The 14,205-nt window shown below is 56.2% G+C and overlaps 1 protein-coding gene across 1 annotated transcript in view; it reads left to right on the forward strand.

Annotated features, from left to right (window-relative positions):
• INPP5D (inositol polyphosphate-5-phosphatase D) overlaps positions 1 to 14,205 on the forward strand; it is a 140,073-nt gene that overhangs the window by 108,444 nt on the left and 17,424 nt on the right. Inside the window, exons 16-22 of the mRNA XM_062202517.1 lie at positions 515 to 623; positions 753 to 841; positions 4,463 to 4,544; positions 7,477 to 7,566; positions 9,761 to 9,874; positions 11,063 to 11,145; positions 13,947 to 14,034. Coding sequence (XP_062058501.1) covers positions 515 to 623; positions 753 to 841; positions 4,463 to 4,544; positions 7,477 to 7,566; positions 9,761 to 9,874; positions 11,063 to 11,145; positions 13,947 to 14,034 — 655 coding nt within the window. The remainder of the gene's footprint in view (positions 1 to 514; positions 624 to 752; positions 842 to 4,462; positions 4,545 to 7,476; positions 7,567 to 9,760; positions 9,875 to 11,062; positions 11,146 to 13,946; positions 14,035 to 14,205) is intronic.

The following is a 14,205-nucleotide window of genomic DNA, read 5'->3' on the forward strand; positions in this document are numbered from 1 at the left end:
GTTGTTTCTGGCACACCCCCTCGCTGGGTGGGGCACAGGTGTGGGAGCAGCGTGGTGAGCACCCTTCCCCTGCGACTGCACTCAGCAGCCTGGGCACCCCCGGGGCGGCCACCCAGTGAGGGAGGAAGGGACCCATTTTGCACGTGGGGACACTCGTGGGGACACTGCCCCTGGCTGCATTCCCAGCTGTCTCCCTGGGGCGCCCACATCTCTCAGCTGCCTCTGGGCCCCTGGCCACCTGGACAGCTCCAGACTGGGCAGGAGCTGTCCCGGGAGGTTACTAAGAGCCAGTGAGCCCAAGTCCTGGGATAGCCATGCACCTCCGTGACCAGGGCTGTGTCACCGCTCTTGCAGGGTGTCCTGCTGAGCCCCAAGACGCACCAACCCAGCCCCCGGGGACCAGAGCCTGCTGCTGCACCAGGACTCCGGCCCTGGTGGGGCCATCCAGGGGTGGGGGACGGGGCTAGCGAGGTGCCTCCTTGCGAAGCTGACCCGTGCAGGGGCCTCGTTCCAGGAGGCAGAGACCATCATCCAGAAAATCAAACAGCAGCAGTACACAGACCTCCTGACCCACGACCAGCTGCTCACCGAGAGGAAGGAGCAGAAAGTCTTCCTGCACTTCGGTAAGGGTGCGGGCTCTCCCGGCGCCTCCTCCGGCCAGCCCTCCCTCCAGTCCCCTGCCCCCCCGCAGGCCCTGCGGGGAGGGGTGGCACCTGCAGACGCGGGAGCCCCTGTCTGTCTGTGTGTTTCAGAGGAAGAGGAGATCACGTTCGCGCCGACCTACCGCTTCGAGAGACTGACACGGGATAGATACGCCTACACAAAGCAGAAGGCCACAGGGGTGGGTCCTCCGCCGACCGCGCCCCTCCTGCGGCCCTGCCTCTCCCCTGCCCGCCTCACCCTGGTCCTGCCTGCTCCCCTATGGAGAATAGAAAGTGGAAAGCACCCCCATGCACTAGGCAGGGAGAAAGAAAACAGAAACAGGAAAACAAAAATAGAAATGGGTGCCCCCTGTGGCCCAGGGCAACCAAGCTCAGGTACCGCAAGGAACCAGGCTCGTGTCCTGATGAATTGCCACCTCTCCTGACAGCCCGGGATCCCAAGAAGATTTTTTTTTTTTTGACAGGCAGAGTGGATAGTGAGAGAGAGAGAGACAGAGAGAAAGGTCTTCCTTTTTGCCGTTGGTTCACCCTCCAATGGCCGCTGCGGCCGGCTCATCGCGCTGATCCGAAGCCAGGAGCCAGGTGCTTCTCCTGGTCTCCCATGGGGTGCAGGGCCCAAGCACTTGGGCCATCCTCCACTGCACTCCCTGGCCACAGCAGAGAGCTGGCCTGGAAGAGGGGCAACTGGGAAAGAATCCGGCGCCCCAACCGGGACTAGAACCCGGTGTGCCGGCGCCGCAAGGCGGAGGATTAGCCTGTTAAGCCATGGCGCCAGCCACCAAGAGGATTTTAAAGCCTTATTTCCTTAGTTGGGTTCTGAAACACATTTAAAAAAGAAGACGGGTTCTATGATCCGACATAGTCGCAGAACTGCTGAGTCAGCATTAAGTGGGCTGTGTCTCTGCAGGACGTGTCCGAGCGTCTGTGGCCTTAAGAGCAGTCTGGCTCTCCACGAGGACACCTGTGTGCCGGACTCGGTTACAGGCTACTCATGAGTGTCTCAGGAGAAGCGGTGCTGGGGAGGGATACAGTAAATATGCAGAGAGGTTGACTGGTGGCCTTTTACCGGCCAGGCACGCTTCTCCTCCATTGGAGGGCTCCTAGGCCAGGGAGACGTCTGCCCCAAGGACTTTCTTTTTTTTTTTTTTAAGATTTATTTATTTATTTGAAAGTCAGAGTTACACAAAGAGAGAAGGAGAGGCAGAGAGAGAGAGAGAGAGAGAGAGAGAGAGAGAGAGGTCTTCCATCCTCTGGTTCACTCCCCAGTTGGCCACAACATCCAGAGCTGTGCCGATCTGAAGCCAGGAGCCCAGAGCTTCCTCTGGGTCTCCCACATGGGAACAGCGGCCCAAGGACTTGGGCCATCTTTTACTGCTTTCCCAGGCCATAGCAGAGAGCTGGATTGGAAGTGGAGCAGCTGGGACTCGAACCGGTGCCCATATGGGATGCCGGCGATTCTGGCCAGGGCGTTAACCCGCTGCATCACAGTGCCACAGCACTGGCCCCTCAAGGGTTTCTGGTAGGACAGACAGGGCAAGCAGCCAGCACACTGTAAAGCCACCGCCTGCAGTGCTGGCATCCCGTTGGGCGCCAGTTCGAGACCCAGCTGCTCCACTTCTGATCAGCCCCCTTTTAATAGCTTGGGAAAGCAACAGAAGATGACCCAAGTGCTTGGGCCCCTGCACCCATATGGGAGAGCCAAAAGTAGGTCCAGGCTCCTGGCTTTGGCCCAACCCAGCCTGACTGTCATGACCAGTTGAGGCCATTTGAGGAGTGAACCAGCAGATGAAAGACTTGTCTGTCTGTTTCACTCTCTCTCTCTCTCTCTCTCCCTCCCTGTAACTCTGCCTTTCAAATAAATAAAAAATAATCTTTTTTGAAAAAAGATATGTTAAAAGGCCCAATTGCCAGAAAATCCAACGACAGAACTGACTTGGAGAAAGTAAAACTCGCTTTCAGCTGGATTGATCACATAACTTTAGTGGGAAATCTCAAGTGAGACATGCAGCAGGCATGAGAATCCTGGGTGGATGCAGAAGACATCTATGAGGGCTGGCTTTGCCGATCTGCAGGCACCCGTCCACAGAGGATGCGTGAATGCGGGAGTGGAGGTGAAGCTGTCGAGGAAGGAGATGAGAGAGCTGAGGGTGGGCCTGGGGGCTGCCTGTGTGGAGGTTAGAGGATGGAGTAGCGGTGACAAAGGAGCCAGACGAAGAGCGGGCGGAGGAGGACCAGCAGCCCCCTGGGGTGGCTCCGTGGCACAGAAGCTGGGCTGGAGAGATTCGGGAGAATTAGTGACCAGTAGGTGAAGTGAGAACCCAGCAGGGGAGGAGAGCTGTGCACAAGGAGGTGAGTGGATCTGGCCGCTCAGAGCTTCGGGCGGGCTGGAAGAGCGCGGTGTGAGTGGAATCTCGGACATGGAATCAGACTGCGGGAGGACAGGGATGGTTCTTTCCCAGGCTGTGCGGAGGAACCCTGGGGAAAGCGTTCCAGAAATCAGGTGTCTGGGCCTGAGCCCTGAGGTTCTGAGGCAGGGGCCTGGCCGGGGCCCTGCTCTACGGCGTAACTGCCTGGAATGTGCACTTCTGTGATTCAGTAATTCTGCTCTGGAGGGTCCCCGGGAGAAATGCGTCTGGGAATCTTGGTCCTAACTGTGTTCACCTCTAGGAAGTGCTAGTATTGACAAGGCAAGGGTAGGAGGGAAACTTCTGGAATGATGGGAGTGTTCAGAATCTTTATCTGGTGAAACGCGTTTATACAAATGTAAAAATTCAGTGTGTAGGCTGTACCTCTAATTAAAGGGGGAGAAAGGGGTTAGTCCAGGAGTAGAGGCAGTGAGAATAGAACATTCTTGAAAAAAAATTGGTAAAAGGAAGAAAAGAAACAATAATAATTGAAGGAGATGGCAGAGAAGGGAGAGTTAGAACCTGGGGAATAAGCATCGTGAAGGTGGGTTCTTAGCTGCTGCTGGTTGACCTTACCTACCAGGCCTTAGCCTGGGGCTCTGGAGAGAACTTGTGATTCCGGAGGTGTGGTCTGCATGGTTGGACGGGCGCATGGATGGATGGGTGGGCGGATGGACAGGTGGATGGGTGGGTAGATGGATGGATGGGTGGTGGATGGGTAGATGGGTGAATGGGTGGATGGATGGGTGGATGGGTGGGTGGATGAATGGATGGATGGGTGGGTGGAGGGGTGGATGGGTGGATGGGTGGAAGGGTGGAGGGGTGGATGGATGGATGGATGGATGGGTGCACAGATGGATGGATGGGTGGGTGGATAAATGTGTAGATATTCGGCTGAACAGTTAGGTAGATGTGTGAGTGGGTGTATGGGTGGGCAGATGGATGGATAGCTGGGTTGGGTAAGTGAGTGGGTTAGAAGGGCAGGTGGCTATGAGCCGGGGACTGGGGCTATGACCACAACACGTTATTAAAGTAAGCAGCTCATGCAGGCGCGTGGAGACTGACTTGAGTAGAGAGGTTTTTCTCAGTCAGAGAAGAAAGTAGGAGAAAATGAAGATACAAGAGACACTGAAGTAGTGAGGAGGACCAGTGAGGGAACGCAGTGAGGTGGATTGATTTATTCCAAAGCCAGAACCCAGGAAATGTGAACGTGAAGGGCAAGGCAATGGGATTGAACTTGAAGCAAGTGGAAAGGGTTTGAAGCCATTGATGGGGAAATTCTAGAAAGAGCCAACAGCAGACATAGCTGAGGATTGCAGGGGGCCAGCTAATCTCCTATTGATTTTAAAGCAAAAGTAGCAGGCCTTTTACCAAGTCTGTGACTCTGATTTGCAGATGAAGTACAACTTGCCCTCCTGGTGTGACCGCGTCCTCTGGAAGTCTTACCCACTGGTGCACGTGGTGTGTCAGTCCTACGGTGAGTCGGAACCCTGAGTGAAGGCAGACACGACTCAGAGAGCAGCTCCGGGCTGGGAGGTAGCCGCCGCGCCGAAGCTGGGTGCTTTGGCCTGCTCATCCGCACACGGGGAGAACTCCCTTCCACCCTTCTCAGCGACCTCACAGGCTGCAGTGTGATAGATATCCCTGCTGTAGGAGACAGTCTGAGTCCTGGGTCACTTTTTAAATACATTTAGTTTCATTTATTTTGTAAAAAACATAGTAGGCTTGAACCATTTGAAAGGGGTATTTTCATAGGTCAAAACAGTCAAATGTTGGAAGTTCATATAGTTCAACCTAATCTATAAGTATACATACAAGTATTTGGAGAGATTTAAAGATAAATTGATGAAAAGGGCATAATATACAAGATTAAAATAAATAATTCTGGAACAAATTATCAAAACAGGAAATAACTGTTAATCCTCTAAATTGAAAGTGTGCTGAAGAAGTTGTTCATTGCCTATGTGTTAATTATTAAAAAGCACTGGTTAGTTTCCCTTACTTGCCAAGTGAGACCTTAAAATTTAACAGAATGAGTAACTTTGAGCGTCCTGCTAAGAATCATGGTATTATTTTTAAAACATTGCAGGCCTAACCCAGTATGTCAAATAATTCTTTAAAAAAAAAAAAAAAAGAAAAGAAAAACATTGCAGATCCCCAGACAGCAACATCCTGGCCCATGACACGCACCACACATGAGCAAGTACAGGCATGGAGACCCTGATGGGCAGCTCACAGCCCATCAGATCTGTCCAGCTGGGCCCCACAGCCCCACCCCACCTACTCAGGGTGAGGAGAAGAGGGGGCGAGCCTTGCCACTGCCCAGTGGCCACATGCATGGCTCCGCCCTCCTCCCGCCTTTCTCTGTGGCAATTAATTCCTGTTGCTTTCTTCTGGACATGTCCAGCAGGGCCCAGAGCAGCCATACCTGCTCCCCGCATTGCTTCAGCTCCTGAGCCATCTCCCTGAAGCGGCTTTACTGATGCACGCTCACAATACCGTTAGACGTGCAGAAAGGCAACCGCCCCATAGCCCTGTGCAAGGAATTGTTCTACCTTAGAATCTGGAACTGCCCACACCCACCCTTTGTGTGTTCCTCCTCATGGCCTCCACACCGTGGAGCCTTCCAGGCTGTGACCCCTTCCCAGCCATAAGCAGAGTCACTCAGAACCCTAATCCCAGCTCTGCCTCTGCTCCCCGTCCTGCAACGCTGAGGGTCCGGCCAATCCTTGCCTCCAGCCCCTGCAGAATCCCAGCCAGGCTGTGGTGGTGGCTTACAGAATCGCCACTTGCTGCTTTGAACCTGAACTTGGCACTGAGAACTGCACGACGGTGGAGGTTTTAGGGGGCTGGGAGGGCGGCGGCTCTAGAAGTGGCAGTGAGAGCAGGGAAGACACGCCCTTGCCACCCCTGGGCCCAGGACTTGAGGGATGCAAAGGAAAACCAGCCCTTACCTGGCGGCCACGGTGCCTTTCCGGGAAGCCCAGGCCTGACACACCAAGAACAGGCAGTTTTCTCAGAATTCTCTGGGCTGGGCGGAATTGGGACTGCTGGTGTCTGCTGTATATTTGGTGTCCACTGGGTCCCCTCCGGGGAAGCCCACTCAGAGTCAGGGTTGGCTGGCAGGCAGCAGGGCAGGGGTGGTAACTCACCATCCTGCAGGCAGGTGCAGGCTTCCTCACCTCCTGGTCTCGCGGCTCCTATGCCTCCCTAGAACACCCTCTCTTCCATTGCCACCACAGATGGTAGCTCTGCACACAGCCCAACTCCCTGCCTCCATCCTCTCCTACTTCCAGCTCTGGGACTCATTCACTTCTTCCTGCCCGTGCCCATGGGTGGGCTAGTACCCAGGCCCCGACCCCTGTCCTGGAGAGGAGGTGCCCTTCTCGTCCCTTCCTGGACGACCTTCATCCCTGGGCCTTCCCTCCCGCTGCCCTGGCACCGGTACCCCCAGTCTCTTCCTTCCCGTGGGTCTCTGCTCGGTCTCACTGCTCCCCAGGGGCCTTCCTGCTGGTGCTCGGCGAGCAGGCCTTTCTTCTGTGTTCTGTGGCCCTCTGCGTTCCCTTGGTGGGTTTTCTGCTCCCTCGGTGGGTTGCAGGGTAGGCTGTCTAACGTTTTCTCCCTCACTGGTAAAACTGTAGAAAAAGACGTCAAATCTGTTTCGTCGCCTCCCGGATCTCCCGTGCTGACTCTGTCCTTTGCCCACCCTTGATGGCTGTGGTGTCCTGGAGTCTCTTTCACGCCTCTTGTCTTCCTTGGTGCCCTCCTGTGGGTTCTGCTTCTACCTAACCTCACGGGAATGGCTCCAGCCTGGAGTGCCCGGCGTCCTGCTGTGTCTTCATCTCCAGCCGGCCATCTCAAAAGAATTCGGTCTTTCTAGAACTGATCTTTCTCTCTGACCTCCTCCAAACATGTCTGCTGGCTGCCCTGTCACCCAGTCTCCAAGCTCTTTGAAAGAGTCGTCTACACCCCACATCTACACTTCTTCACCTTGCACTCTGTCCTGATCCTGGAGGCATGGCAGGGTGTGGAGGTTGTCCCGCGTCTCTTACCGATGAGCTGAGTGATCATTAATCCCCACCCGCTCTGGGCCTTGAGCTCCTTATTAGTAAAATAAAGCCATTAATTAGACCAGAAAACTGCCATGGTCCACACTCCATAATCTGTTTAAAGGTTCACGAGTCTTTAGGAAACACCATTGCAGGCTCACTTTATCCAAGGTGGTAGCAGTGTACACGCCACGCTGTCTTCCACAGAACCTTTAAAAAGCAGGGTGTGGAAGGTCAGTGGGGCAGCAGGTGCAAAACCGAGATACTTGCAGAGACCCCACCGCGTCGGTCTATTTCTGCCTCTGATGCTGGACCAGAGGGCTGCCGCTTCCTTGCTCATCAGTGCCTCCCTCCCTGCAGGCAGCACAAGCGACATCATGACAAGTGACCACAGCCCTGTCTTTGCCACGTTTGAGGCAGGAGTCACCTCCCAGTTTGTCTCCAAGAATGGTAAGTGGGGGGCAGTATCCATTTCTCTGTGTTCTGTGAGGACAAGAGGCTGGGGGCACACATCTCCTGTTGTAACGGGTGGGTGTCTGCTTTGGGGGAGGACAAAGCCAGGCCTCTTACTGGGTCCCTTCATGTCCAAGCCAAGTCACTGTTTCAGTCCAGAGAATTCCCTTACCTCTGAGAAGCAAACACGTCAGGCTTCCGAGCCTTGGTTTTAGTAGACCCGGAAAAACCAGTCAAACCCGTGATAACCCGTCCACCCCAGAGGTGATTCCAAGGGGACAGATGAACACGCATCAGTAATGCATTCGTTCTTGGATGTTTTAAATTCCTCTCTTCCGTGTGAAGCAAACAACGTTGGTTTTTCATTTAGCTTTGTGATATATTTTGAGTTTCATTTCAGTTTAAAAAGGGAGCCTATTTACAGAAAAGATGGAGTAAATATTAGTGTGGATGCCTAGCCGGCGGAGATGGTTAAATGGTGACGGGGCGTGCAGCGGCTGAGTTTTGGGAAACTCTGGAGAAAAGGAAACTTCCCAGGGGCCAATGCTTTCCAGACTCTGTCCACTTAGCCCTCCGCCTGCGTAACCAGGGAGCCACGTGGTCACCTCCTCCAGCCACTCGCTGCTCCGTGCTCAGCACACAATCCAGGCTGATTCAGGAAGGCGGGAGTAGAAAGGGCAGGGAGAGCACTCCTGACTGCTGAGCCAAAGGCCCCGGCCCACAGGGATGCCGCCTCCCGTTCCATCCACTTGAGCCACGGTCTCCTTCCCAGCTGGAACCATTGTGCCTCTCCAGAATCTTCCAAGCTGCTAGGTTCCTCCCACTTCCAATCGGACTCATCTCCCCTCTCTCTGAGGCCTAGCAGCCTGGGCGGGTGTACTGGCAGCATTGGGGACATCCCCACTGTCGGGTATCACGTAGTAGTTCTCAAAAATCCCAATTCCCTGGATGGAGTTGGGTGAACATCGACGTAAGCAGAGCCTGGCCTGGGTGCCAAGGGGTTTAGATGGAGAAAGGAAAGAAGGAGGCGTGGGAGGGGTGGAGGAAGGAAGTAATTTGCATTTGCTCCTAGGTGACTCAGAATTTACAAGGACAGCATAGTTGCTTTTTTTTTTTTTTTAAGATTTATTTATTTATTTGAAAGTCAGAGTTACACAGAGAGAGAAGGAGAGGCAGAGAGAGGTCTTCCATCTACTGGTTCACTCCCCCAGTTGGCTGCAATGGCCCCGAGCTACACCGATCCAAAGCCAGGAGCCAGGAGCTTCCTCCAGGTCTCCCACGTGGGTCTCAAACTGGTGCCCATATGGGATGCCGGCACTACAGATGACAGCTTAATCCACTGGCCCCAGGATAGTTGTTTAACACCATTGTAAAGGGGCCGGTGCTGTGGCATAGTGGGTTAAGCCTCCACCTGTGATACCACCACCCCATATGGGCACCAATTTGAGACCGGCTGCTCTACTTCTGATCCAGCTCTCTGCTAATGCACCTGGGAAAGCAGTGGATCATGGCCCAAGTCCCTGGGCCTCTGCACCCACAGGGGAGACCTAGACGGGGCTCCAGGCTCCTGGCTTCAGCCTGGCACAACCCTGGCTGTTGTGGCCATTTGGGGAGTGAAGCAGCAGATGGAAGATTCTTTCTCTCTCTCTCTCTCTCTCCTCCTCCTCCTCCTTTTCCTCCTCCCTCCTCCCCTTCCTCCTCTTCCTCTTCTCTCTATAACTCTGCCTTTCAAATAAATAAAAAATCTTTAAAGCCAATGTGAAAAAGACATGAGCTGTTGGCTCAGTACAGAGCCCAGCTAAGGAGTGGGGGTGGCTGTGTCTGAGGGGGAGAGAGCAGGGACCCCCACTCTGTGAACTCAGAAACGGAGGAGATGTGAGAATGGAGCGGCTGAGCCACTCTGAATTCTCTGCTGGAGCGATCCGGAGGCTGGGGCCGTGCGCCGTGGCAGCAAAGCAGAGAGGGGGCTCGTCCGCTCCACCAGCGATGCGCCGCGTGCTGGTGGTTTCACGGGAGCTTGCCCTCAGGAAAGCTGCTCCCTCGTCCACCTGGACACGCACCTGCCAGGGGCCCTCCAGGGGAGCTCAGCCTGGGCACTGAGCATGGAGAGGGAGGAAGCCGTAGGGAGAGGCCGGCTGGAAGCGCCCCCTCCCCAGGCACACTGTGTGACCGAAATCCCTGTTCTTCCCAGGTCCCGGGACGGTTGACAGCCAAGGGCAGATCGAGTTTCTCAGGTGCTACGCCACGTTGAAGACCAAGTCCCAGACCAAGTTCTACCTGGAGTTCCACTCGAGCTGCCTGGAGAGTGTGTAGCTGGGGACCTGGGGTGGGGTGGGAACGGGCCGCGCTTCTTGCTCATAGTGCCTTCCCGTGAATGGCACCACACCCCGCTTTTCCTGTCTCTGGAATGAGCTCCCAGATGCACCCCGGTGGGGTCAGAGAAGTGTACAGCAGGGGGAGGGGCCAAGTGGACACCCTAGGGGCAGGCACAGCCGTTGATATACCCACCCCGGCCCCTCGTGGGCAGCTGGCTCCTCTCCCTGCCCCCTCAGGGCAGAGCCACTTGAGGTCCCCGCCCCACCAAGCTCCAACTGGGCGAAGTTGCAGAGCTCATGGGCACAGGCGCCGGGGCCAGGCAGCTGCCTGCTGGGGGCCTGACACCTGCTGCTCCTTGGGCACCATGAGCCCCTTGCTCTGGACAACCCTGGAGATGGACAGCACCCCCTACCCTGCCCCGCCCCACCCCAGCCATCACCCGCGGTGGGTAGGAAGCACGCTGGCCGGGTGACATTTCCAGCCGTGTTGTGTGAAGCTGTTCCTCTGTGGCTGCGGGCTCTCCTCGCTGGATGCTCTGGGTAGCGGCGTGGGCAGCGGCAGGGGAGTGACTCCTGGGAAGGAGGCGTTTGGTGAGGGCCTGGCTGGGATGCTTCCAGGCTTCAGGGAGACGTGTGCTGCCAGCCGACGCTCCATCCCTTCTCCCCCTCAGCCAGCCCCGGGGCCTGGAGATGCAGCAGTCTGCAGGCTCCAGGGTCAAAGCAGTTTCCAAAAAGGACGAGGATTTTTGTGCGGTTGTTTTTAATAAACCTGAGACATTTGCATACATTTCTATGGAAACAGCATATTAGGAAGCTTAAATTAGAATTTCAAAAGGCTGCTATCTTGAGTGGCGTGGGACGAGCTGTCATGTTTCCTAATCTCCTTGCCTGTGATGTGATGATTTCTTTGTGGCCTGGTTTGGTGCAAAGAGGAGCTGAAAAGGAGGGGGCATCGCTCTGCTTTTCCTAAAAATAACTAGACCACGATGGCAAATGACTGCCCCCCGCACAGACACAGGGTCCCCCCCAAGCCTGACTCTGGATGATGCCAAGGTGCCTGGAGCTGGGAGAAGAGAGACCATCTTCCTTGGCCCCGGGGGTGGGGGCCGCTTGAGGAGTGTTTTCTGCATGGCCCTTGCTCTGTCTCCTGCAAAGCCAGCCTTCTTGTCCCCCAACAGGTTTCGTCAAGAGCCAGGAAGGAGAAAATGAAGAAGGCAGTGAGGGGGAGCTGGTGGTGAAGTTTGGCGAGTCCCTTCCCAAGGTAACCCAAAGGCAAGGCCGTCTCCAGGGAGAAGCGTGCGTTCTCCGGGCTGGGGGGAGGTGGCCAGCAGCACAGCTATGGCCAGGCCTGCCCAGAGGGGGCGGGAGTCCCTCAGACCACATGCGGGGGAGGCCAGCGCTCCAGGCTGTTGGCCACACACTTTTCAGCAGTGTTAGAAGCGGCCCCTGTATTCCTGGGTGGCTTTCAGTTCCTGTAATGGATCTCAGAAGGATCTAGAAGTCCACCCCTCTAACCATGTGACTTTGCAAAGAGGGACACTGTGGTGCAGAGCTGAGCGAGAGGGGCCCGTGCATCGGCTCCTGGATGTGGTGGCAGCCTCAGGACCCAGCCCCCAAGTCCCCAAGTCCCCAGCTCCCCCTCGCGCTCATCCACCTGCAGCCAGCGCCAGCTGGCGGGGTCAGTGAGGACGGAGCGAGGCGTCTGTGGTAGACAGGAGCCTGTCGGCACGGTGAGCGCAGGAAAGGCTTGATGGGTCTGTGGCCCTGCGTGAGCAGGGAGAGGATTGAAAACAGGCAGGCAAGCCGCTTCTGCGACTCCAGGTTGGCAGTGGAGGCGGAATAGGAGCTTGCTGGGTCTCCGATGTTCGCACTGGCTGCAAAGTGGAGTAGGACCTGGTTCTTCCTCACAGCACAAGGGAAAGGTACAAAGAAGGGGAGCCCGGGGCCAGGTCCATCCGTCACAGAGGGCAGGGGTCTCAGGGGCTCTCCCAGGAAGTCCCTTGGAGGTGACACCCAAGGGGCCTTTATTTTTAAATTCAGGAGGAGAGAGAGAGAGAGAGCGAGCACTCACATCTGTTGATTCACTCCCCCATTGCCCACAATTGCCAGGGTTGGGCCAGGGCCAAGCAGGGCCAGCAGCTGCGAACTGAGTCTGAGTCTCCCACGGGAGTGGCCATTACCATCGCCTTCCAGGGTCGGCATTGGCAGGTAGCTGGAGTTAGGAACCAGAGCCAGGAGTCGAGCTCAGGCCACTCTGATGTGGGCCATTGGCATCTCCACCAGCGCCTGAACCGCAAGGCCAATGCCTGACCCCAGGGTCACTGTCAAAGGCTGGCCTTGAACAGGTGGAGGGCTCACGTTCTCCCGAACATGGCTTCACCCTCTGCTCCAGCTCCGGGCCCTCCAGGGCTCTGCACTCCCCACATCCTAACTCTCGCCAAGTCCTGCTGCTCCTTCTGCCCTGACCCCTCCCCTAGGCCTCTGTCCCTCCTGGTTTCCTGCTAAGTCATCCTGAAGCCTGGTGGATCTTTCTGGAATGCCCATCTGATCATGGTGTCCTTCTCTTTATCTGATCAACTCTGTGGCGCCAAGTGGGGCACCTCTCCAGCCTCATTTGCTGTCCCTGCAGCCCCTCCGTGGTCTTTGCTACAATCCTGCTCCTGGACCTTCCACCACCTCCTCTGTCACCTGACGGTCCCCTCCCTTCTCCCTCCAGATCCCCACGTCAGCACCCCAGGCGGTCTTCCTCTGCACTCCTGCCGTCCTGGTTGTGTCCCTCAGAGTCGCTTGCTGCGTGGGCCTCTGTCATGCCCCAAAGCAGCCTACTGATGATGGGATCTTCCTCCTGCCTATGCAGCCCCTGACCCCAGCCCTGGGTTTAACCCTAGGGAAGCCAGTGATGGGTGCAGCCCGTGCAGCCCAGAACACCCCAGAGCTCCCACTGACTTCCAGCCGTTTGATCTGGAACTTTCTGAATGGAGATACACTAAGTCCATGCTGTTGGCCAACATGGCCCCAGAGCCCTCATCATGTCCCTTCTGTAGAGGGAAGACAGGGACCTCTCAGAGCAAAGTCTGACCTTCAGATTCAACCTTTCTGTGTTGGGGTCATCATGGGAGCATTGAGTGCACCTGTTAGGACACATGTTGAATGCCTGGGTTCAAGTCCTAGCTCTGCCCCCAATTCCAGCTTTTTGCTAATGTGTACCCTGTGAGGCGGCAGATGATGGCTCCAGTGTGTGGGTCCCTGCCCACCCAGATGGGAGACCCAGTTGTGTTCTGGGCTCCTGTCTTCAACCTGCCCCAGCTTCAGCTGTTGTGGCCACTGGGGTGTGCACCAGAAAATGGAAGATCTCTCTGTGCCTGTTTCTGTCTCTCTGCCTTCCAAATAAATATAAGTGAATAAAAGCTTTTAAAAAGGAAAAGAATCAGTTTGAGTTGGGAAAACCCAGAGGCTGCCCTGTGACCAGCCTGAGGAGCTAGCCTGCACATAAGCTCTGCCCTGCACCTGCATGCACCCAGCCCTTTGAGTTTCACCCAGTGGTGTACAAAGCTTGGCGCGAACCCACCCAGAGCCAGACCCTGACTCTGAAAAATTGCTCCCAGCAGGGAGGTGGGGACAGCTGGTGTGCAGGAGCCTGTGCCCATCATCCATTGGGCCAAACCTCCAACAACCTGCAGGACACTCCAGCCCGCACAGGAGGCTCTGCTGCCACTCCAGCCCTGGCCCCACCTGCCCCACCTGCCATGATCCTGGGAGAGGAGGAGAGAGAGGCAACGGAGGGGCTGTTTGAGGTCAGGCCTCTCCCTGGGGCACTCAGCCCAACTTAGGAGGCTTGGAGTGCAGTGCGGTGGTGAGGACACGGGAGAAAGTCCGCACCCGCCTTGCTGTACACCTGCTCTCCTGGGCGTGGAGCCAGAGGCCGGAATGCGGTTAACAAGGACATCTTCCGTCCTGCTTTCCCCGAACTCCCCACGTGCAGACCAGTGACCCTCTGTCTGCACACCTGTTCCCTCACCTGCTCCCCCTGCCAGCTCTCACCCCGTGCCCTTCTCTCCGCAGCTGACACCCATTATCTCCGACCCCGAGTACCTGCTGGACCAGCACGTCCTCATTAGCATTAAGTCTTGCGACAGCGATGAGTCCTACGGTAAGAGCCTACCACAGGGGCTGCACCTGCCCGTGACCCACGGCCTCTGAGGTGAGGGAGGCCGTGGCGTCTCCTCCAGGGGAAGCCCACCTGCGACTTTCCATCCTGTTTTCCTGCCACTCCTTGCCCAGTCTCAGGGCGGCCAGAGGGACCATTTCCAGTGAGCTGCCC

The sequence above is a fragment of the Lepus europaeus genome, chromosome 1 (genome assembly GCF_033115175.1).
Source record: "Lepus europaeus isolate LE1 chromosome 1, mLepTim1.pri, whole genome shotgun sequence".
Lineage (NCBI taxonomy): Eukaryota > Metazoa > Chordata > Mammalia > Lagomorpha > Leporidae > Lepus > Lepus europaeus.